Here is a 20,210-nt window from a genome sequence, read left to right as displayed (position 1 = left end):
GAGGCAAGGGCTGTTCCCCCACCATATAGGATGTAGTGCCAAGAGGTTCCTTTTCCTACTGTTCACCCTCAAAAAGCTATCTGTGGTCATCTTGCACCCTTACAGCACTTGTGCAGTAGGCCTCTCCCGTACCTTAAGATGACAGTGTCATTCTGCCTGTTTAAGTAGCCTTCATTAGCAAGCAAGTCCAGTCGAAAGAACCTGTTGTAACCCCAGCACTCGCCAACTTCAAAATCAGACGCAAACTCTCGAATGATATTTTTAGCAGGATCATTAGTGGACTGGTGGACCATTTCCACACGGTATTCATACCTAGAAAACAAAAATGCCACAGGTAAACAGAAGATAAATCACCCAGTGCTAGACCTGACCTTATGTGGAACCATATATTAACATCTATTAATTTTATAGTGCCACCCATGTATATGGCATTTTGCAAAGAATGAGAGGACAGGGCCCGGCCCCCAGGGGCTTACATTCTGTATATTCACACAGGAGGAAGTGGAAGGGGAATGAAACAGTGGCAAAAAGGGGAAGAACATTTAGTTACTTCAGTTATAATTGTTGAGCTTTGTTACAGTAATTGTTGGTTCAATTATATCCTAAGTTACATTTCACTAATTAATAAATTTCCATCAATTAGCAAGCATGTCATCTTTCTACCAGCTTTTAGTTTTGTTTAAACAAAAAACAAACCTGCATTTCAATGCATGGCTGCCCTGTGAGGCAGGGCATAAGTCACATGAAAATACAACTAAATAAAAAACCACAACAGCAGCACTACTATTCAGCCAAACATAGACTTGAATAAGTGTGTCTTCAGCCTTTTTTCAAAGACTAGCAACAGTGAGGCCATAGATATCTCCCTGGGATATTTAAAAAATGCTGATGTGATGGGTGCATGGATAAGGGTATACACTGCGGTAACAACCAATGCCAGACAGCTGTGGTGGCCCACTGTAGCCTTCGCCAACCAGAAGCTGCTGGGTTGTTGAGAGTCCAACATCTTATATGGAGGGCACACCTGACACAAGAGGGTAAGAACAACCGGTGCAACCATGGCTACAACTGTCTTCAACCAAAAATGTTCAGCTTCTGAGACAAAGTTTGCAAACTGGAACACCTACTTCCGGGTTTGCAGCTTTCAAGTTCCTAGTTGTTCATGAACTAAGCTGTTCAAAACCAAGGTACGACTGTACTATCAAAATGATTTAAAATATGAAGAGACAAATAAACCCATAACCAACCTTCCCATCTTATTTCACAGACCTTTTCAAAAAAGCACATTTATTAGCTGTAGCTTACCTCCCAAAACTCAAGCAATCTAAATGAAAACCCACCCCTGAAAAACTAGGATTGGGGACCAGGGTTTTTATTCACATCAGGGCCGGGAAAACTTTGGCCCTCCAGATGCTATTGGACTCCAATTCCCATGAGGCATAGCCTGCATAGCCAATTGTTAGATATGATGGGAACTGTAGTTCAGCAACATGTTGGGAGGGCCACAGGTCTCTTAGCTCAGATTCAGACTGGCAGGAGTGGCAGGCTTGGTTCCTTGTCAAGGACACAATCTGGCTGTGGATGTTTTGAAGCCTTTGAATCAGCTGTGCTTAAAAAGCTGCTTAGGGACTAAATTCTTAGGGACCTAGCATCTATGGTATTTTTTTGGCAGGTAACCTCTAGCTCACCTGAAAGACAGGCAATTTTCAACAATTCTGCTTTGCCTTAGCATACGCAAAGACTCGCTCCAGAAGATTGGGGACCATTCAGAACAGGATAGGAAGTGTTGTGGGAGGGGGGCTCAGGGGGGACTGGAAAAACTGCCACACCATTTCCATTCATAGAAAACTCTTCTGGACCAAAGCCCTTTCTACACAAAAAAGGACTTTTTGGATCGAGCACAGTTTTTGGTGAAGACCCATAAAAGATTGGACTAAGTACAGTGGTGCCTCGCAAGACGCACCTCCAAAACGGAAAACCCTTTCGTCTAGCGGGTTTTCCGTCTTGCGAGGCATTCGTCTTGCGGGGTACCACTGTAATACTGCCTAGGTTCTTTACTACAGAATCACATGGTTTGAGCATACATTTCATGTTTGGTCAGACACATAATTTAACTAGACTCCCTGCTTCCTCCCTCCAACATTACCACAGACACAGAGTGCAACCCTATTCCAGACACAGGGGGAAACAGTGATTGTTCTTACTTGGATGTTTCTGGCAATCCAGCCGACAGCTCGAGAAACACAGATAAATAATAGCCTCGCACCACTCCGTTTCCATCCTTTAAAAAACGTTAAAGTCAAAGTTAGTTTCTTACAACATGCCTACTACCTGCCAAATGAGATTTCAAAGTTCACAATTCAGCTTCCTGCAATTATTGAAAATACAGCTGAAGTGGGCTTTTACCTGATGCACAGTTCTCTAAACTGAGATAGAATGCTCCCCCCTCTGCCACCACCAATGCTTAAATACTATCAACAAATTGGTGATCTGTTTGAGGGGGCTTTACATCACGGAAACCACTTGTGCACTGAAGCCCCAAATGTCTTATGGCACTTTGGCCTCAAAAGCCAAGCACTAGCACCATAGTGCCTGAGCCACTAGCCCCTCCAATGGGTGCATGTTCAAATAAACAGAACTTGGGTGTTTCTCCTTCTTAGGGTAATAGTTTATAATAGTTTCTCCTTCTTATGGTAACCTCTTCTCACATTTGTTAATAATTTTCTGTGTGTGTGCATGGAAGAATTTTTCACAGAAACCAGTCAGAACAAGAGACAACCAAGGAAAAGGTGTGGGAGAAAAAGAAGAGGGGATGAGTAAACCCTGTTAGCATGCTACCCTGTCTTACAAGATGCTGTTTGTATACCACTTCCCACACAGCCTGACTGGGCTTAAGGAGGTGTTTCTGGAATAGATTTGAAGAATCCCAGCATATTATTCTTGGGGGACATGCCAGGGCTGCCTTGTCATGTTAGATCAGGACTTTTTGGCCACCATAACAAGCATGGGGCTGCCCAAGCATAGAGTTGGTTATATGTTCAACCTGGCTCCCATGACAAGGTGGAGTCAGCATGATCCAGGAGAGAAAAAGAAAATGTGTGTTCCCCAGCACTTTCCAACGCAGTCTTTGCCATTATTGGAAGAGGTCCAGCTTGTTCTTCCTTCAGTACTGGTGGTGAGGAAGATATTTATACAAGACAGGGCATCCTCCAGGCCAGCACTATGAAACACCCTCACAGGTGCAATCAGCTATGTTCACACACAACTGGACAACTCATCAGGCTTTTGAGGTATGATTGGTGTTGGGGAGATATTATCTGTTAAGCATTTATTGATAAGCAGCCATTTGATGTTTTCCATGTTTTTATGATTGATCTATTGCTTTATGTCATTAGCTGTCCTGTGCTCTCTTTTTGGAGGAAGACAGAAAAATGTCAAATAAATAAAAGATAGTATAAAGTCACACAGTGCTGCTTCATGCAAATAGATTGGCGTAAGGAACCCAAATGACTAGATATTTTCCTTCCTGTTGCCTCTGCCAGAAGGCTGCCCTTTCATTTGCTGCCAAAAGACATAAGCCTTCAGTCTGTTGCACAACCAGTGGCAGATATTTTTCTTCCAGCCTTGGAGTACTAACTTATTTGCCACTGTGAATAAGTGCCCTCAACAGCCAAACATGTTGCCCCTCCTCAGTTAGGCCCCATACAATCAGAATGTGGTTCAACAAAACGTTTATACCCAGAAACTGGAAAGATTTCTTCAGTGTTGTGGTAATGCAATATTATAATGTGAAAAACATCTTGCATTTTTAAAAGCAGAATATTTCCTCTAGGCCTCACTGCTTGGAAAATATCAGCAGCATATAAAGGTCCAAAATCTAGAAAACTAAAATTGTGTGCATGGCCTCCCTCTTACGGTTTTTCTGTTCTTTGTCACTTTGTTCTACCCACCAGGCAGCCACAACTGCAAGGTTTTTCCTTTCTTCCATTTTACCATATTATTTGAAAACCGAAGCTGCATAAAAGCTATTGGCAAAGTTCCTAACCTGCATAATACATCCTGAGCACAGATTTTTGGCTTTTCTACAGAAGCAATTTTAAGGGTTGTGTCAGATTCAAATCTTAGCAAAATTGTACGCTTTCAGAATAACCAGTTAACATGTGAGGTGCCATGCAATAAATAAGTAATTATTTACATTGCCTGTCAATGCAAGACCACTTTTATTTATTTATTTTTGCCTTATTCCTGTGGCCATTACATGCTTGCTTTACAAATTCACCCTGTTTTAAATATGTATTCACCCATGTAGTGAATAGGGCAAACATGAAACTGGGTAAATGCTGCTGCTAGATAAAAAAGTAACAACATTAAAAAGTATCCCAGAGGTGATTGGCCTAAAAAAATAAGGGGCTTATGATCCATCTGTAGTACTGTACTGAACAGAAACTGCTTGCAATATCCAAGCTGCTTTTCAGGAAATGGTCCTACTAAGGGGTGTTTTAGTGAACTCTTTTCTTCTGGTGTATCCCTGGTGTATCAAATCATGAGGGTTCTTTTTTCAAGACTCCCCCCTATTATGTTTCCCCCACATTCTTTTAAATATTAGTTCCAGGTAATTAACCCAGAGACTGACATTTTTGGTTTCTGGAAGTTGTACCTCAGGACTACTCATAAGAATAGAACACTGCAGGGCAAGTTATGGATCGCAATGCACCAGGAGTGAGGTTATGACTGAGATTTCAGTAGCTGTTTGTTAACAGTATCAGCCACACTCACTGGATAAACCTTGAGCCTCCAGCAAAGCCCAGAAACTTGAAGAGGTGGACTGTAAACTGGATCTGCCCGCTGGCGTAAAGTGCTGTTGAGATGAGAGAAATAAATATTCAGTGCAAAGGTTAAAGTAAATCTTTCAACACAAACGGGAGGGTCGTCATCTCTAGAGTAAGCATTCCTTAATGTGCATTTTCAAACCTAAGGAAATATAAAATAATTATTCACTAGGATCCACTCTCTCAATACACACCATTAGAATTTTCTTTAGCAGCCATTCCATTATGCAAAAATATTTCCGTGTTCTGTTCTATGCCTCACTCCTCTTTATTCTTTTCCAAGGCTTTTATTATAAACTCCCTTATAGTTCTCTCTTTCACACCTCAAAAGCAAATTTTATGCTTCCTTATATTTGTACACACCCTCCTATCTTGAAGAAGACAGGAGGACGGAGTAGCCAATGTGTGCCCTCCAGTTGATGTTGCACTGTAACTCATATCAAACACAATCACCGGCCACGGTGGCTGGGACTGATGGGAATGGGACTCCGACAACTTCTGGGGGAGATCATGTTGGTATCCATATAGCGGGACAAAAGCCTGACCCCACTCATTCTAAGTGGATTGTGGCTATTTGATCCTGGTGAAATGCACTCTGTATGTGCTCAGAAGCACCCTCTAGCGAGGAAGGTGATAAATACAGTCCCTGCAAACATAAGATATGGGAAACGCTGACTTCAGAGTTTGACACTTGCTTCTGAAAAACAGATTTTGGGTCCCCAGTTACCACAGAGAACAAATTAAGCATCATGTTCAGTTCTTTTGTTCCAGCTGGGAAAGTGAGCTGGTTACATAAACCAATCTGGAATTGAAACCCTGCCAGTGGCAACAGGCTTAGCCCACCCTCTGATTAAACTCCAGGGTCACACCCAAGCTAGCTAGAATCCCACTTCTTGGTAAGTCATGCTCCTACCTGAAGTTCTCCAAGACAAAAGTAGTCGAATCATATGCAGGAACCAACTCACTACAGGAAGGAAAATAACAGGTAAGACTTGAAAGTGCAAGGTAAGAAAAAGATTTACTTACCAAGAACATGAATGGCATACAAATGACTCTCCAAATGCCCCTAAAAAACTGCAGGAAGTTTCCAAAGTTCACTCACAACATTACTAAAAAGGATGGTAACAACTTGTTAGGCAATCAGTCTTGTTGCAATAGTGATTGTACCCTTAGCTTTATGCAGTCATTTGAACAAATCTGGGCTATACTCTGGCGGTCTGAGACACACCAAAGTCAAATAAGCCTTGTTGGTCCCGCTTCAGGTGTCCGTTCTTACCAACACTGAGGGAAGTGGAGCCTGCAGCTCGCTCCTGAACTCTCAGGTGGCTAAAAGTTCCATAGGAGAAACAGGCTATAGGTCTGGCCTTCAATCTGGCATCCCAGCGCCATACATTACTGAACATTTTTATCATCCGCTTTACACAAAACGTGAGGCTGCCTCACTCGCAGAAATCTGTCACTGGGCCAAACTAAAAGCATGATTAACACATGGTATCATGGCTAGAGTGCCAGACTAGGGCCTGGTAGACCAGAGATCAAATCCCCACTCAGCCATAAAGCTCACTGGGTGACCCTAGGGTGGCTCTCAGCCTAAATTTCCTCACAGAGTTGTTGTGGGGATTAAATGAGGGTGGGGGGAGAACCGTGTACACACCACCTTGACCTCCTTGGAGAAAAAAGTGAGATACAAATGCAAGAAAGAAATCCCCAAAGAGTTGTGGGGAGCCAGATCCCTCTTCCCCACTGGACAATCTTCACCTAGGACTTAATGTCTGCATAGAATCTATGTATGCAGATCAGAACCCTACAACAATCCCTTTCCCTGCAATTGTCAGGGGTAACAATAATGAGGATTTCACCAATGCCTATTGACTGTAGAATATGACATCCTGTGTGTAGATGTACACCTTGGGAAGCTTGCATGAATAAGGATCAAATGCCTTTTACCACATCAAATCTGCAAACTTAAAACTAGTGGAGTCTGGAGTACCTTGTGAAGTCTGGAGGGACAGGTGTAGTGACAAAAGAGGCCATGGGTTTCCGATGCACCTGCTGAAACATCATCAATATCTCTGAGCTTTTTGATATCAGTTCACTTTTACTGCATGACCGTAGCTGCAAAAAGAGGAAATGGAGAACAAATGCACGCCTATGTCAATAAATCCACCAAGTGACGTAGCATTTTTAATTGGTTTAATATATTAAAAGTGTCTGTGCTAAGCTTAAGCTGCAGCAGCAATGCCCAGACAGAGGACTAAGGATATCTAGCATAGCAATATCTAAATAATAAACTTCAAACTTTTAAGAAAGCCAACCAAATCAAGTAAAATAATTCAAATTTGCCAAATGAGGAAGACTAATACTTCTGCTGCATCCAAGCTTTAAAACAGAATGGATGTATGTAGCCATCTGTTATTACAAACACACACACAAAATGTGTTCCTAAGAGCAATTCTCTAAATGCTAATCATTGTTGGCATCTGTCTGTCTCAAGAGACAATGGAGTGTGCCTCCAGGGATGAAGTGAAACTGCTGTGGTAGCAGCACCGAAGTGAACTCCCCAGGGTGCAAGCCTGGGCAGTGTTCATGGAGGTCTTGGGCTACCCACTGATGTGGTCAAAATGAAAGCAGAGCAATACATTTCACACCAGCTTGGTTGAAGGAGTTGCTGAAACGAGGCACTATCCTACCGTCAGGTTCCACTCCGGATTTGTGCAGGGTTTATTCCTGAGCCTTTTGTTTCTTCAAGATATCCCACAAGGCAACAGAGGCTTAGGATCAGAGTTTTTCTTCTCCTAGCTGGGCTACCTTCCCAGGTTGACAAGCCCCAACTGCCCCTTACTTCCCTCTACAGCACGTGCAGAAACCACCTTCTTGATCATTGGACCCAATCTTGGCCTTGTCCATTCAATTCACCAGAGCTTGCCTTCGCATGTAGAGGAAATCCCTAACTCACAGAGGGTTTGAGAACTATCAGCTACCCTCAGCTGGTTTAGCCAGCCAGTCAAAGCGCGGGGCAGGGGGCTGCTGACACATGCTGATAGCTTCTAGGATCCACAGGTGAGAACTGAGTGCAGTGGGAACCAAAGGTGGACATACTACCCCAGAAGGACCACAGTGTGTCCCCCACCGCAGATACTACCCCTCCCCTAACAACCCATACACCCCACTAATAATACAGAATATATATTTATCCAAAACTGGAGTACTGTTCGCAGAATTTACATATGACACATATAAATTCAATTCCAAATAAGAAACCCATACTATTTGCTAGTGAGAGCTGCCGGATAAAAATAAATCAAACTTTCTCAAAGGGATTCAAACCAGCTGCTTCCATCACCTGGTGCTCTACTTCTTGTAACAGGGATTCCAGGAGTTCAGTTTCTTGGGTGAGGGATGTCTTCTGACCTATTTAATTTAAGCCAGACAAGAAAGCCATAGTCAAGTAATGATAGGCTTTTAAGTAAACTGTCCTGGTGCTTTAATGCTAATCCAAACAGCATTTAAGGGATAAAACTAAATTTGGAGGGCCAGTTCCTAAAACATACATTACATACATGCATTTATTTATTTAACCACTCTAATGCTTAATTACAGCTGTCTCCAAGGGGTGTACAGAAGGCTCAATACAGTAAAACTAAAATGAATTAACCTTAATCAGTAACACTATAAAACAGGTAACAGACCAGGTAACAAATCATAGGTAACAAAGAATACAATTAAGATGCTTCATATGCAATAATATGATTCCACTTCACTGTATTTTTCTTAACGTGTCCCCTTTTTAGTTAAGAGCATGAATTTGAGGTTTAATGCAAAGTTAAATCATGGGCTTACAGCATAGCTTGTGGGCTACACCTCCTGCCTGAAACACGTATTTATTTTTATATTACAAATATGTACATCTGGCTCTTCATCAGCCAACACCAGGACAGAGTAAAATATAAAATAAATAAGTCTTAACAGCCATCAATAAAACAAATTCCTAAGACAACCAGCAAAGCTAAGCACATCCATGAAGGTAAAAGTCACTCCTTACAAGACCTAAAAAGTCTGAGTAAACAGGTATGTCTTCACTTGGTGGCAAAATACCAACTATGTCAAACCTGACATGCCTGAAAAAGGGCACCCACCAGTCATATCACTGTACCGTTTAATTAGTCTAATATAACTTATTTTGGGCATCAATATATTTGCTTTCTCTGTCTAATTGTTACCAACTTTTGGAACAGAGCAAGCTATAGTTCTATGGATCACTCTTATCTCATGTGGGCAACAGTTTTGCCAAAATCAAGATGCCTGCCCCAAAATCTAACAAAACAAAAGGCAAGCCTACCCATTAGTGTTATAAGCTTGTTCTTCAGCTGAGTGTCTAGCCTAGCAATCATCATCTCTACTGCATTCCTGATTTCCCGAACACGCTCGTCTTTCGCACTGCGTACTGCTTCTACGTTCCTTTCCTGGAAGACACAAGACATTAGTTTACTACCAGCTGGAAAATTCACAAACCAGTTAAAAGTAAGTCACCTTGCAGCTGTAAAAGCTTTTTTGACTGATTTACTTTTAAGATGTTGATTCAACCAGCACCATCATGATCAGTTGAACACAGCATAAACTAGCTATAATGAAAACATGATCTATTATACAAAGCTATTGTCTAGACACATCCATCATAACAATCCCCAAAAGTAAGTAGCATGCATACTTCTTTTTTATAGTGCAAGCGCATTTTGTTTTGTGTTCTAAAGAGCGCCCTCTGGTGACTTCAAGAGAACTGGTGCCTGAGCTTGCTCCCCACCCGCCCCAACTCTTCTTTCCTTGTTGTGTTGTGTCTTTTAGATGGCAAAATTTGAGGGCAAGGACTATCTTTTCTTATTTACCAATAGTAAGTCATTCTGGGAGGCTTTTCAGCTAATGAGCAGCAAAGGGCCAGAATGCTTTAATGAATGAACTGAAGAGCAGAATATGAAGCAGAATACATTACCCAATGTGTCAAGTTTCTAAGTCTACAGATTGCAACCCAGCACAAAGGATGCATGAAGCAAAATTGCCCATTATAGGCATGATATTTTTCCAGTGTATATTTCCTTTGTAGAAGGTGCACAATATAAATTTAATAAATGAATAAAATCCTAAGAACATCATTGTAATGATATGTTAATCCAAAATGGGTATGAGGATTGCCCTTACCACTTCTTGCACCAAACTGATCAACTCCATCAGTCTTCGGCGAAGCTTTGCCACCTCTTCATTTACTTTTGTGACATGCTGTTCATAAATTTCAGCTAACGGTTTGAACGTATGTCCTCCATGCTGTTAAAAAGACAGAGGCTTCAGCTTCATTGCACCAGGACAGGACAGGTTACTTCCCCACCTCCTTTCTTAAGAGACTGTCCCATAGAATATTATCTTGCCTTTAATGTGTTAACAAGCCTTGGATCTGGCTTCTGTTCCAGTCACACACTTCCTGAAGGAATCTATTCTGAGTCCAAAGTGACTGCCTGAAATGAGGTTCTGTATTCACTGTGCATCTCTTCAGCTAATTAATTTGAAACTGGCTTGACACTCTGAACATGTATATACCATTTCAGGAAAAGGCTAAATTAGCCCCCAGACGCACCTCTTACGGGAAGACTAATTCAAGGTTTAGGGGACTTAAAGGACTTACTTTGACAAAGCCGAGCTTCCTCCATTAAAGGTAGATTTAAAAAAAAAAAAACAAAAAACCTAGACATTTAAAGAATGTTGTTCCAACAAAGCAGTTCAAATCAGAGGTTTCATTGAGCAGTGGGAGGTAGTTAGGCTACTATTTGGTAGTTCTACCGAAGCTGAGAGAAAACTATCACATTAATGGAATCCTCACATTAAGTCTATAAGCCTACAGGGATCTGCAGCAAAACAGACGGAAGCATTCCTTTATGGTGCAGCCCACTGAGAAGACTAACACTGCACTGCTCTGTCTTAAGGGCCCTTCATTTTTCTAATCCTATAAAATGTAATTTAAACAAGGTCCATTTTCAAGTGCCAACACCTACCATGAGCCAAATGAATAAACATGAAATTCTAAAGCAAACAGCACTGTTGGAACCTTAAAAGTGTGAGATCTGCATGTAGAGAGAGGCATCTTGACACTGATGCTGGAATGAACCAGAAAGGTAAACAAAAACAGCAAATCTATTTATGAGTTGCCTTAAACAAAAAAAAAGCCTCTAGGTGATTTATTTAAATGTTATACACATCCAATATAGGAAATATAATCAATAAAACCCTAGCTAAAAACCAGCACTATCCAAATTCCCCCCACCCAGCAGCATAAATACATCAATCTGCAAAAATAACGGCACAACCCCCTCCATCACAGCCTTAACTAACACTATTACAGTCAATAAATGATGTTAACAGCTGAAAATGAAAAAAATATATTTAAAAGTTTCAGGATAAAAGGAACATCTTTACCTGCCACCCAAAAGATGGTAAAATCAGCACCAAGCAAGCTACCCTAGGCAGACCACTCCAAGAGGGAGCCTCTGCTGAACAGGCCCTTCCTCTCATCAGCACCCTTTGAATCTCAGCCAGAGGGGCTACTCCAGAGGACCTCCATGGAAGAACTTAGGTCCTGGGTGGGCGCATATAGGAAAAGGTGCGATTGAATACAACAGAAGTATAAAAATGATTTCCCAATGTGTTTTGAGTAACCATGTTCTGCATCTTGGAATGTCAAAAATCTGTGATACAAAGAGTTATGCCTCCACGGTACTTCATCTTATATAGCAGCTGGCTGTCCTAATCAGATTTTCATAGTTAAGGCAGACTTCTTTTTCAAAACACATCTTTTTAATTTTTTTAAAAACCCTCAAACAAAGTTCTCTGCTAAAAAATCTCAATATTCAGGATTTTTGTGATGGATCAATAACCTGCATAACTTAAATGCTTGAGAGATAAGGGATCTGAGTAACTTAAGATTACTTATATCCTAAAACGAATGAGTTAAATGTTTCAATGAAGTAGTTTTATATTTGGTGAAGGATGGCTTTGTTCTTTTTAAGAAGGCACAAGCAATGTTCTTCTGTAATGATAGAAACAAGCTATGAAAAAGAAAAAAGAAAAACCATTCAGGATCATAATCATATATACAAGATTAATTTAAATAATTTATACCATCCTTTCTGAGCTCTTGGCTGCACTCCTGTATTAAAAAGCAAGCACTGAGTAGGAAGCTCCTTGCTCCAGCTGTACACAGAGAAAACTACTCTGCCACTTACCATTCCACCCCAAAGAGCACACTGGTGGCAAATGCATTTCTTACATGTCCAACAAAACACACTGAGCTTTTCGTGATGATTCTCACACCTATGGAGAGGGAGGAAGTAAAGAAAAGAGTTTGCAAAACACACACAAACATGTCTTTTGCAAGACTGTTTCTCAATCATTCTTAAAATTTAGTGTCACTAATGAGAATGAGTTCATTTTCACTTTCACTAATGAGTTCATTTTCACTTGCCATTATCAGGCTCTGGAATCAGACTAGTTTAGTCACATTTCTGATTCACTAAATTAGAAATGGAATTACTTTACGGTTAGTGTGTGAGGAATTCTTCACTGAATTTGGGCATGTTCACAACCAAATGCTGGTAATCGCTCATCTCTTCTGCACACCGCTTTTGATAACTTATCCCAATAATATTATTAAATTATACACAGTGTGGCCAGTGTCTATCAGGAATTACTTGTGCTCCCTGCACCCACCCACATCATGCCCATATAGGGCGAAATATAGAGGCAAAACAGACTTCTTAACATTATCCCCATAGCCTCTTTCTTTATATTTTTCACTCATCCTCTGTCCTCTAAATTGGAACTTGTTTCTTTTGTGCTTGTCCTACCGGCACTCCCCCATTCCTATAGTAAAATATTTGTTAATAGAATGGAGCAAAGAAATTACCGTCTTTTTTGCCCTATAGGACACACTTTTTCCCCTCCAAAAATGAAGGGGAAATGTGTGTGCATCCTATGGGGCGAATGCAGGCTTTCGCTGAAGCCTGGAGAGCGAGAGGCGTCGGTGTGCACCGACCCCTCTCGCTCTCCAGGCTTCAGGAAGCTATCCACAAGCCTTGCGAGCCCGGCGGGAGTGCCCGCCGGGCTCGCAAGACTTGTGGGCAGCAGCCTGCAGCCCGAAGCGCGCTCCGGAGGGCGCCCCCTGCTTCACGCAAATGTCCGCATGCCTTGCGAGCCCGGTGGGAGTTGCCGCCGGGCTAGAAAGGCTTGCGGGCGGCAGCATGCGGCCCGAAGCACGGGGCACGCTCTGGAGGGCGCCCTGTGCTTCACGCAGATGTCTGCAAGCCTTGCGAGCCCGGCAGGAGTTGCCACAGGCTCGCAAGGTTTGCGGATAGCAGCCTGTTCTGGGGGCTGGGGTCGGGGGAAGTTCGGGCTTCCCCCGCCCCAGCCCCGCGGCTGGAGGGGGGAAATATTTTTTTTTAATTTCCCCCCAAAAAAACGAGGTGCGCCCTATGGGCCAGTGCGCCCTATTGGGCGAAAAATGCGGTACTAAAATTCTTTGGGGGGAAAGATACATTCTGAGAAAGGCAACCTGAACACCTTGAGAGTTTTCCTATGTTCTTCATGCCATTCAAGAATCCCAAGATACAATTTCTCAATGAAATGAAAAGGTTGGTTACATCAGAGTCAGTGTAGACCTTGGACCTGGTTACACTTGGAAAGAAGAGCAAGGTGCTTAAAAAAAAATAAACCTAAAAAATGAGGGGAGAAAGCAGGGTTCTGATGACCACAAATTTGGCTGCCCAGGCCAGCCAAAGCTGTGGACCCTTAATTTAGACTGCTGTTAAATAGTTGCACTGTAAGAAGAGATCTAAACTCTCCGGCATCTTACTTAACACAATTGTCAATCCAGCCCTTGACACGATGGCAACAAATTTTACATAGACAGAATACTTTATTTCCCAATTCTGAGCAGAATTAAACCAGTCTTTAGGCAAGGCACATCGAAACTCGCTGTCTAATCCCACTTACTTGTCCTTTTCATTTTCTTCATGCTTGTTCAAATTGCACAGCTGAAGCGTGTCAAGCTGCTGGGTGACCTCCTCAGCCCAACGACAGTTGACAAGTTCTCGCAGCTGGAGTGGGGCCCTGCAAGTAATTAGTTTTCCCAAGTAAGATTGCAAGGAATTTAGTTTAGCAATTAGGAACCAATTCCTACTCTCTAGGAAAGTAAGAAAACAGGGAAAGCCTGGCTGCTGAATCAAACCAAAACCCCATCGAGTGCCGCATTCTGTACTTAGAGGCCAAACAGATGCCTATGGGAAGCCCCCAAGGCCAGCCTGAGTGCAACAGCCCTCTCCCCAATCGCATTCAGAGGTATACTGCCTCCAACACTGAAGGAAGAACACAACCATCATAGCTAATAGCCACTGATAGCCTTATCCTCCATGAATATTCAAGCAAACATTATTATTATTAGGAGGCTGGAATGTATGCAGTTAAAGGTAAAAAGGTAAAGGGACCCCTGACCATTAGGTCCAGTCGTGACCGACTCTGGGGTTGCGGCGCTCATCTCGCTTTATTGGCTGAGGGAGCCGGCGTACAGCTTCCGGGTCATGTGGCCAGCATGACTAAGCCGCTTCTGGCGAACCAGAGCAGCGCACGGAAACGCCGTTTACCTTCCCGCCGGAGCAGTACCTATTTATCTACTTGCACTTTGACGTGCTTTTGAACTGCTAGGTTAGCAGGAGCAGGGACTGAGCAACAGGAGCTCACCCTGTCGCAGGAATCTGAACCGCCGACCTTCTGATCAGCAAGTCCTAGGCTCTGAGGTTTAACCCACAGTGCCACCTGTGTCCCACAGTTAAAGGTAAATCACTAAAATAGATACGAATTTTCATCATTTTCCCCAGCCTGTGAGACATTGAATGGGTTGACTGAACACAGCTGAGAGTTTGAAGGGGAGGGACCATTAGTGAGGCCCTGACTGAGGGAGGAAACTGGAATTTGCCTTCTGACCTCACACAATTTCATATGAAATAAATTCATGAGGAACTGCAAAATGTTTTAATGCTCCTTCGGGAAGCCTTGCAAATAATTTAATCCTCCTTGAAAATCCTGGAACCTATAAACAAAAAAATTCTTCATGAGCAGTCAGGCTCTACACCAGCCATCCTCAACTTGGTTACCTCCAGATGTTGTAGGCTACAACTGCCATCAGTCCCCGCCAGAATGGCCAGGTGCATCTAGACAATGAAGGATGCTCTACATAGGCATGCTAAAAAGGTGCTTGGCCACAGAACCGAAAGAGAGATGCAACAGCAAGGTGGTAGAATCTCTCACACAATTTTTGAAAACTCTTTTCTTTTCCACAATTGTAGGACAAGTTTTTACCATACCCTGATTTGGTAATGCCACTATGGGTCAAATAACATTGCTTCATAGGTCAAATCAGGCCTACAGGCTACCTGCCATTCATCTTCACCTTAAGTAAACAGTGCAGCAAAAATAAGTGCCCCCAACTAAAACAAAATAGAGCTTTAGAAGTAAGCTTACCGACAATGAGGGCACTGAGCTCTTTGTTCTGTCAGCCAGCGCTGTCAAAACAATGATAGACATATCATAAGAGACTGGAGAATTTCAGAAGTGTTAGAAGATAAGATGTCACAGATCTCTCCAGATTTGGACTTACTTGTCAGAAGTAAGTTATCATTCAGGGGCTGTATCCAATGCCCTCTGTGCAGGAACTGAATAGACTTTATGCATACAAGGGGTCTTCACCTTCCTACAGCCCTCTGTGCACCGTAAAAATTTGCTCCAGAGGATTGGGGGACACTCTGAAACAGGTTTGGAGGTGTGCAGGAGGGAGGAAACAATGGCAAAACCTGCTGCACAAGCAGAATTCCACTCACACAAAATTGGATTTTGGAACACTCCTAGAACACTTTTTCACACACATAAAGACACGAGCTGAGGAAATCTGAGAGATAACTTACTGAGTCTGGGAATGGTTAACTTGAGGAAGTTTATGGAAGGAAAGTTATCCACCAGCAACACCCAGCTGGCAACCTTCACTGGCCTCTGAAAAGCCTCTCCAGGGGTCGCACTTGTTCAGAAGAGCCCCAAACTCTCCAGAGAGGCTTTTCAGCAGTGCAGGAGGTTGCAGGGGGAAGGAAGGGATTATAAACTTTCCCTCCGTCAATATTCTTAAGTTAACTTATGTAAGGGTCCAAGCCACTGGGGCATTTAGAAAGCATACATAATAGGCATCAAACTATAAATGCCAGAATACATAATACACACACTAACAAGACTACCCTTCCGGAAATTTTCAAACTTCATGTTTAGGAAACTCTAGGGTTCCCCAAAAGATCACTGGGGATTTCTCTATTAACAATTGTATGTCCTTTTCCCACAACACACAGCTCCATGGAGTGTTAGGTATAGCCTGGCCAGTGCTGCATATTACCTGAGTGTAACATTCCTGAAAATATGCTCCACTACCTTCTGCAGTGCAAAGACGTTCCATGCCTAACAAAAATTACCTCCAAATAACTGGCCAGAAACGCCTCACAACTGTTAGTTACCCCTCATCACCTCTTTGGTGGTCTGGTAACATAGTAAAAACGTAATGCTAGCAATTTTAGTTGACTTATCTGAAAAGTCTGAGAGCTAGTAACTTGCTGGTGTCTTTGAAAGTATGTGTTATATATGTACTTTTCAGATTCATCAAGTGGTTTAGAGCAATTCTACCTACCCTTCAGTTGCTACAGCAGTGACGTAAGAAAATGCAGTGTTTGTGGTAAGGAGGAAAAAATCTCCAACAAAAATGTATAAATTAGCAAAGTTTTTTTCTTTCAATTGCAGCAGCATTTCACACGTTCACGTACAAAAGCTGAAAGGGGAAAGGGTCAAACAACATGGGAGATGTAAAAGAAGTTGCTGGGGTGGGGGTGTTGAAGTAGATTACCACTATGGTCCAAAATGGGTAGATCACCACTGTGGACTGACGACCTAACATTTTCTCTGCATGGAGTTTCAAAGTCTTTTCCCCTCCCTGAATCAGTTATTAGTTATAGTAGGTAAAAAAAGATAGCTGCCAGTCTTTTACCCCACTGCCACTACTAGCAGTTGGGGAGAGCAGGTTTTTAAAACATGGAAATGGCGCAGAGAGAAAACAACTCCTCTCACCCAGAGCCACCACCAAACCCAGACCCTCCATGCTGCTTTGAAGTATTTTTTAAATAAGCCAATCACAAGTCTCCCACATAATTTCTAGTTTGACCCAAAGTTCACAGCTCACCCGAATGCAACTGAAGCAACACAGCTTGGAGCAGTGTGGACATAGGCGCGCATCACGCAACTTTTCCATACAAATGAAACATCGGAACACTTCAGCAATGCTCTGCAAAGGAAAAAAATAAAGTACTTCAGTCATGGACAAGACAAATTGTCTATGTATCAATCATGTATGTTAGCCACGTACACCCACTCAGTTCTTACAGACTCAAGGAACTGTGGAACTCTTAATACACACATTTAGACATAGTCTAAAATTTTGACATCTTCTAAAATATCATTTTAAATAAGACCAAGCCAAAACAGTTTTAAAAAAACAACAACCATAAAAAGCTCTTCCAGAGCAATTAGGCCATCTTGGTTTTGTAGTTCTGTGCCACTATACAATAATCAAAGGGCAAAAGATGAACAGCTAGCTTATTACTCATTCAAATGAAAGGTGAACCCAAGAAAGAGGCCTCCTACATCCACAAGGAGCACAGCACCTAGTCAAAAGGTAACCAATGCAGCACCCCAAGAGAAGTATTTATTAACTTCATTTTATTAAACGTATTTGCATGCTGCTTTTCAGGGAAATTCAGATTGGCTTATAAAACAAACAAATGCAACGAAGAAGTGGTGTTCCAACAACAAAAATAAGCCAACAATATGATATATCAACAGAGAAGGCTAGGAATCGCCATGTAGAACTTGGTCGGGGGGGCAACTTTGATGTAAGGACTTCCAGGACATTCCCCCACCCACTCAGAGGAGAAGAAAAAAGAATGGTGGTCCTGCCCAGTTAGGAAGTTGCTTTGGGGTCCAACCAAAAGGGACCCCCCCAAAGAAGAGCAGCAACACCCTCAAGAAACATACATGTGATGGAAGTTGCAAAAGAAAGGCTCAAGCGTCCTAATATTATGCCACCCCTACACACCAACTTCGTAACAACCACCAACTCCCAGCAAAGCAACCTTGTGAAAGCTGTAGCCTTTGGAAGGGTGCTTAGAATTATCTGAAATAAATTAATTCACTTGCCTGTGAGTAAATGGGGCAGGGACTCAGAAATCTTGATTCCAAAGTAGCCCCACCAACACACTTTAGGAAGGCAAGGCGAAGAAGAGGAGACCAAGGGAAGGACCCAGGAGTCCTAGCCCCCATATTAACCTCTTAACTCCTGTCGCCACCCGCTCCACTAACCCCTGATAATAAAGAAGCCAGGAAGCTTAGCTCCAAACTAACTAACACATACATACACTTTAGGAAGGCATAGGAAAGGAGACCAAAGAAGGGACTCTGGAGTTCTGACCCCCCCCCCCCCGCAAAAAAACCCTCCAGTGACCAAGAGCAGGAAGGAAATCCCAGGAATCCTGATTCCAATTTAACACATACATAGAGCAAGAAGATATGGGGATGGAAACCAAGGAAGGGACTCAGGCCTCCTGTCCCAGGCCCTGCCCTCTGAACTAATAATAATAATAATTTTATTATTTATAGCCCGCCCATCTGGCTGGGCTTCTGCAGCCACTTCCGGCGGCTTCCTCTACTACTATTCCCTCTACAAACCCATGATAGCGAAGAACCCAGGAGTCCTGGCTGCAAAATTACACTCACAGATATACATATACACAAGCACCCCTTAGGAGAGGAGACCCAAGGAAGGGACCCAGGAGTCCTGCCCCCACCCCCGCCTAGTATTGCTGCCCCTTTCACTAATATGTGATAAGAGAAGAACCCAGGAGTCCTGGCTGCAAAACAACACACATACACACACACACTCCAGGAAGGGACCCAGGAGTCCTGCCCAGCCTAGCGTTCATCCCTCCCAACCCGAGCGGGGAGGAGGACCCAGGAGTCCCGGCTCCACTAAGCCCACCGACCCACTTTCTGAGGGAGATGCGAGAGGGCGAGGGGTTTTTAAGGCCCCTCCATCCCCTCAGCAGGTGGATCCCCCGCCTGTTTATTTTATATTTTTTTACCTCAACACTTTGCTCGTCCATGACTCAAACAGCGTCTCCCCCTCAAGCGAGCGGAGGGGTGGGAGGGAAAGGAAGCGAGAGAGGCCTCCGGCGCCGTCACCTGAGGGAAAAGAAAAATATTATATTATATGTATGAATGAATGTATGTATTAATAAAACACACTGCAATGTGGAGGGAGGGGGTGGCCGGTTTTTAGGCACCTCACGCCGCAACCGCCCGGTGACCAGCCATTTTCCTCTCAGGCGAAATAGGAGGGGCGAAGCCGGGGGGCAAGTGGTGGGAGAATAAATAACAGGAATAACAAGGCAAATAACACGGGAGTCGTTAACGGCGCCTCCTCCTCCTCCCGCCTTGCGGCTGAAGGGGGAGAGCCGACGAGGCTCCTTCTGCCTCACTGCGCATGCGCCGCCATGCTCCCCTCAGAAAGGCCGGAGCGCCGGAGCAGAGCGAGCGAGGCAGCCGGCAGCCGCGCATGCGCCTATCTCTTCCCCGCCCTCCAAGGGAAATGGCTTGGGCTCGCCGGTGCTTTTCTCTCTCCCTTGGGCGAGAGGGAGGGAGGGCCCCGCGGCACATGCGCAGTACGGGCTCTCTGGCTCCGGAGGCTGCCGCATTCAGTGGAGGGGGATGAGCGCGGGTTTGTTTGGATGGCGGAAAAATAAGGCGCAGCCTTATAAATCCCTCCAGGGTGAACCGGGGAGAGGATTTTGGCTGAAACGCTGGGGAGCTGCTGCCAGTCAGTGTAGGCAGTACTGAGCTAGATCATGGATCAGTGATTGATTTCCTGTGTTTCCAAATAAGCTCAGCAGAGGTAGGTTAGCGTAGCATCCATAGCTAAACCTTACACTGCCACTTTTATTTTTTGGGGGGGAGGAAATAACTCCAAAAACCTCTCCATTTTCACCGACCAAAATGAAAGCTTGTGAGCAAGATTTTGAGTATGCCAGAACTCTTTATTTTTATCAGGGTTGCATGGATGTGGCCAAGGGGGGCAGAGGAGGGCAGCTGCACCCCCCTAAATCCAAGTAAATAAATAACTGAGGTTCTGCCCCCCCCACAACATAAATCCTGGCTACACCCATGCAAGCTATTTATTTATAAAAATATTTTATAGACCACCATATCATA

The 20,210-nt window shown here is 43.4% G+C and overlaps 1 protein-coding gene across 4 annotated transcripts in view; it reads right to left on the bottom strand.

The window, feature by feature from the left end:
• Positions 1 to 19,533, bottom strand: part of TRIM37 (tripartite motif containing 37) — a 37,910-nt gene extending 18,377 nt beyond the window's left edge. For 3 of the 4 annotated variants that reach the window (XR_003703842.2, XM_028707738.2, XM_028707739.2), the window contains exons 1-14: positions 19,286 to 19,531; positions 19,085 to 19,184; positions 17,131 to 17,232; positions 15,384 to 15,424; positions 13,860 to 13,976; positions 12,095 to 12,182; positions 10,023 to 10,145; positions 9,169 to 9,292; positions 8,173 to 8,240; positions 6,820 to 6,944; positions 5,743 to 5,793; positions 4,777 to 4,858; positions 2,205 to 2,281; positions 133 to 312 (exon numbers count right to left, since the gene is read on the bottom strand). Coding sequence is in view for 2 of the 4 variants with exons in the window: in XM_028707738.2 (XP_028563571.2) it covers positions 133 to 312; positions 2,205 to 2,281; positions 4,777 to 4,858; positions 5,743 to 5,793; positions 6,820 to 6,944; positions 8,173 to 8,240; positions 9,169 to 9,292; positions 10,023 to 10,145; positions 12,095 to 12,182; positions 13,860 to 13,976; positions 15,384 to 15,424; positions 17,131 to 17,232; positions 19,085 to 19,105 (1,199 nt within the window). In the remaining 2 variants the exon portion in view is untranslated. Of the gene's footprint in view, positions 1 to 132; positions 313 to 2,204; positions 2,282 to 4,776; positions 4,859 to 5,742; positions 5,794 to 6,819; positions 6,945 to 8,172; positions 8,241 to 9,168; positions 9,293 to 10,022; positions 10,146 to 12,094; positions 12,183 to 13,859; positions 13,977 to 15,383; positions 15,425 to 17,130; positions 17,233 to 19,084; positions 19,185 to 19,285 lie in introns of all 4 variants that reach the window. The other variant, XR_013390864.1, reaches the window with a different exon arrangement.
• Between the last annotated feature and the right edge of the window lie 677 nt (positions 19,534 to 20,210).

This window comes from Podarcis muralis, chromosome 15, assembly GCF_964188315.1.
Source record: "Podarcis muralis chromosome 15, rPodMur119.hap1.1, whole genome shotgun sequence".
Classification (NCBI taxonomy): domain Eukaryota; kingdom Metazoa; phylum Chordata; class Lepidosauria; order Squamata; family Lacertidae; genus Podarcis; species Podarcis muralis.
Note: the sequence above shows the minus strand (reverse complement) of the source record. Positions and strands in the feature narration are given on the sequence as shown.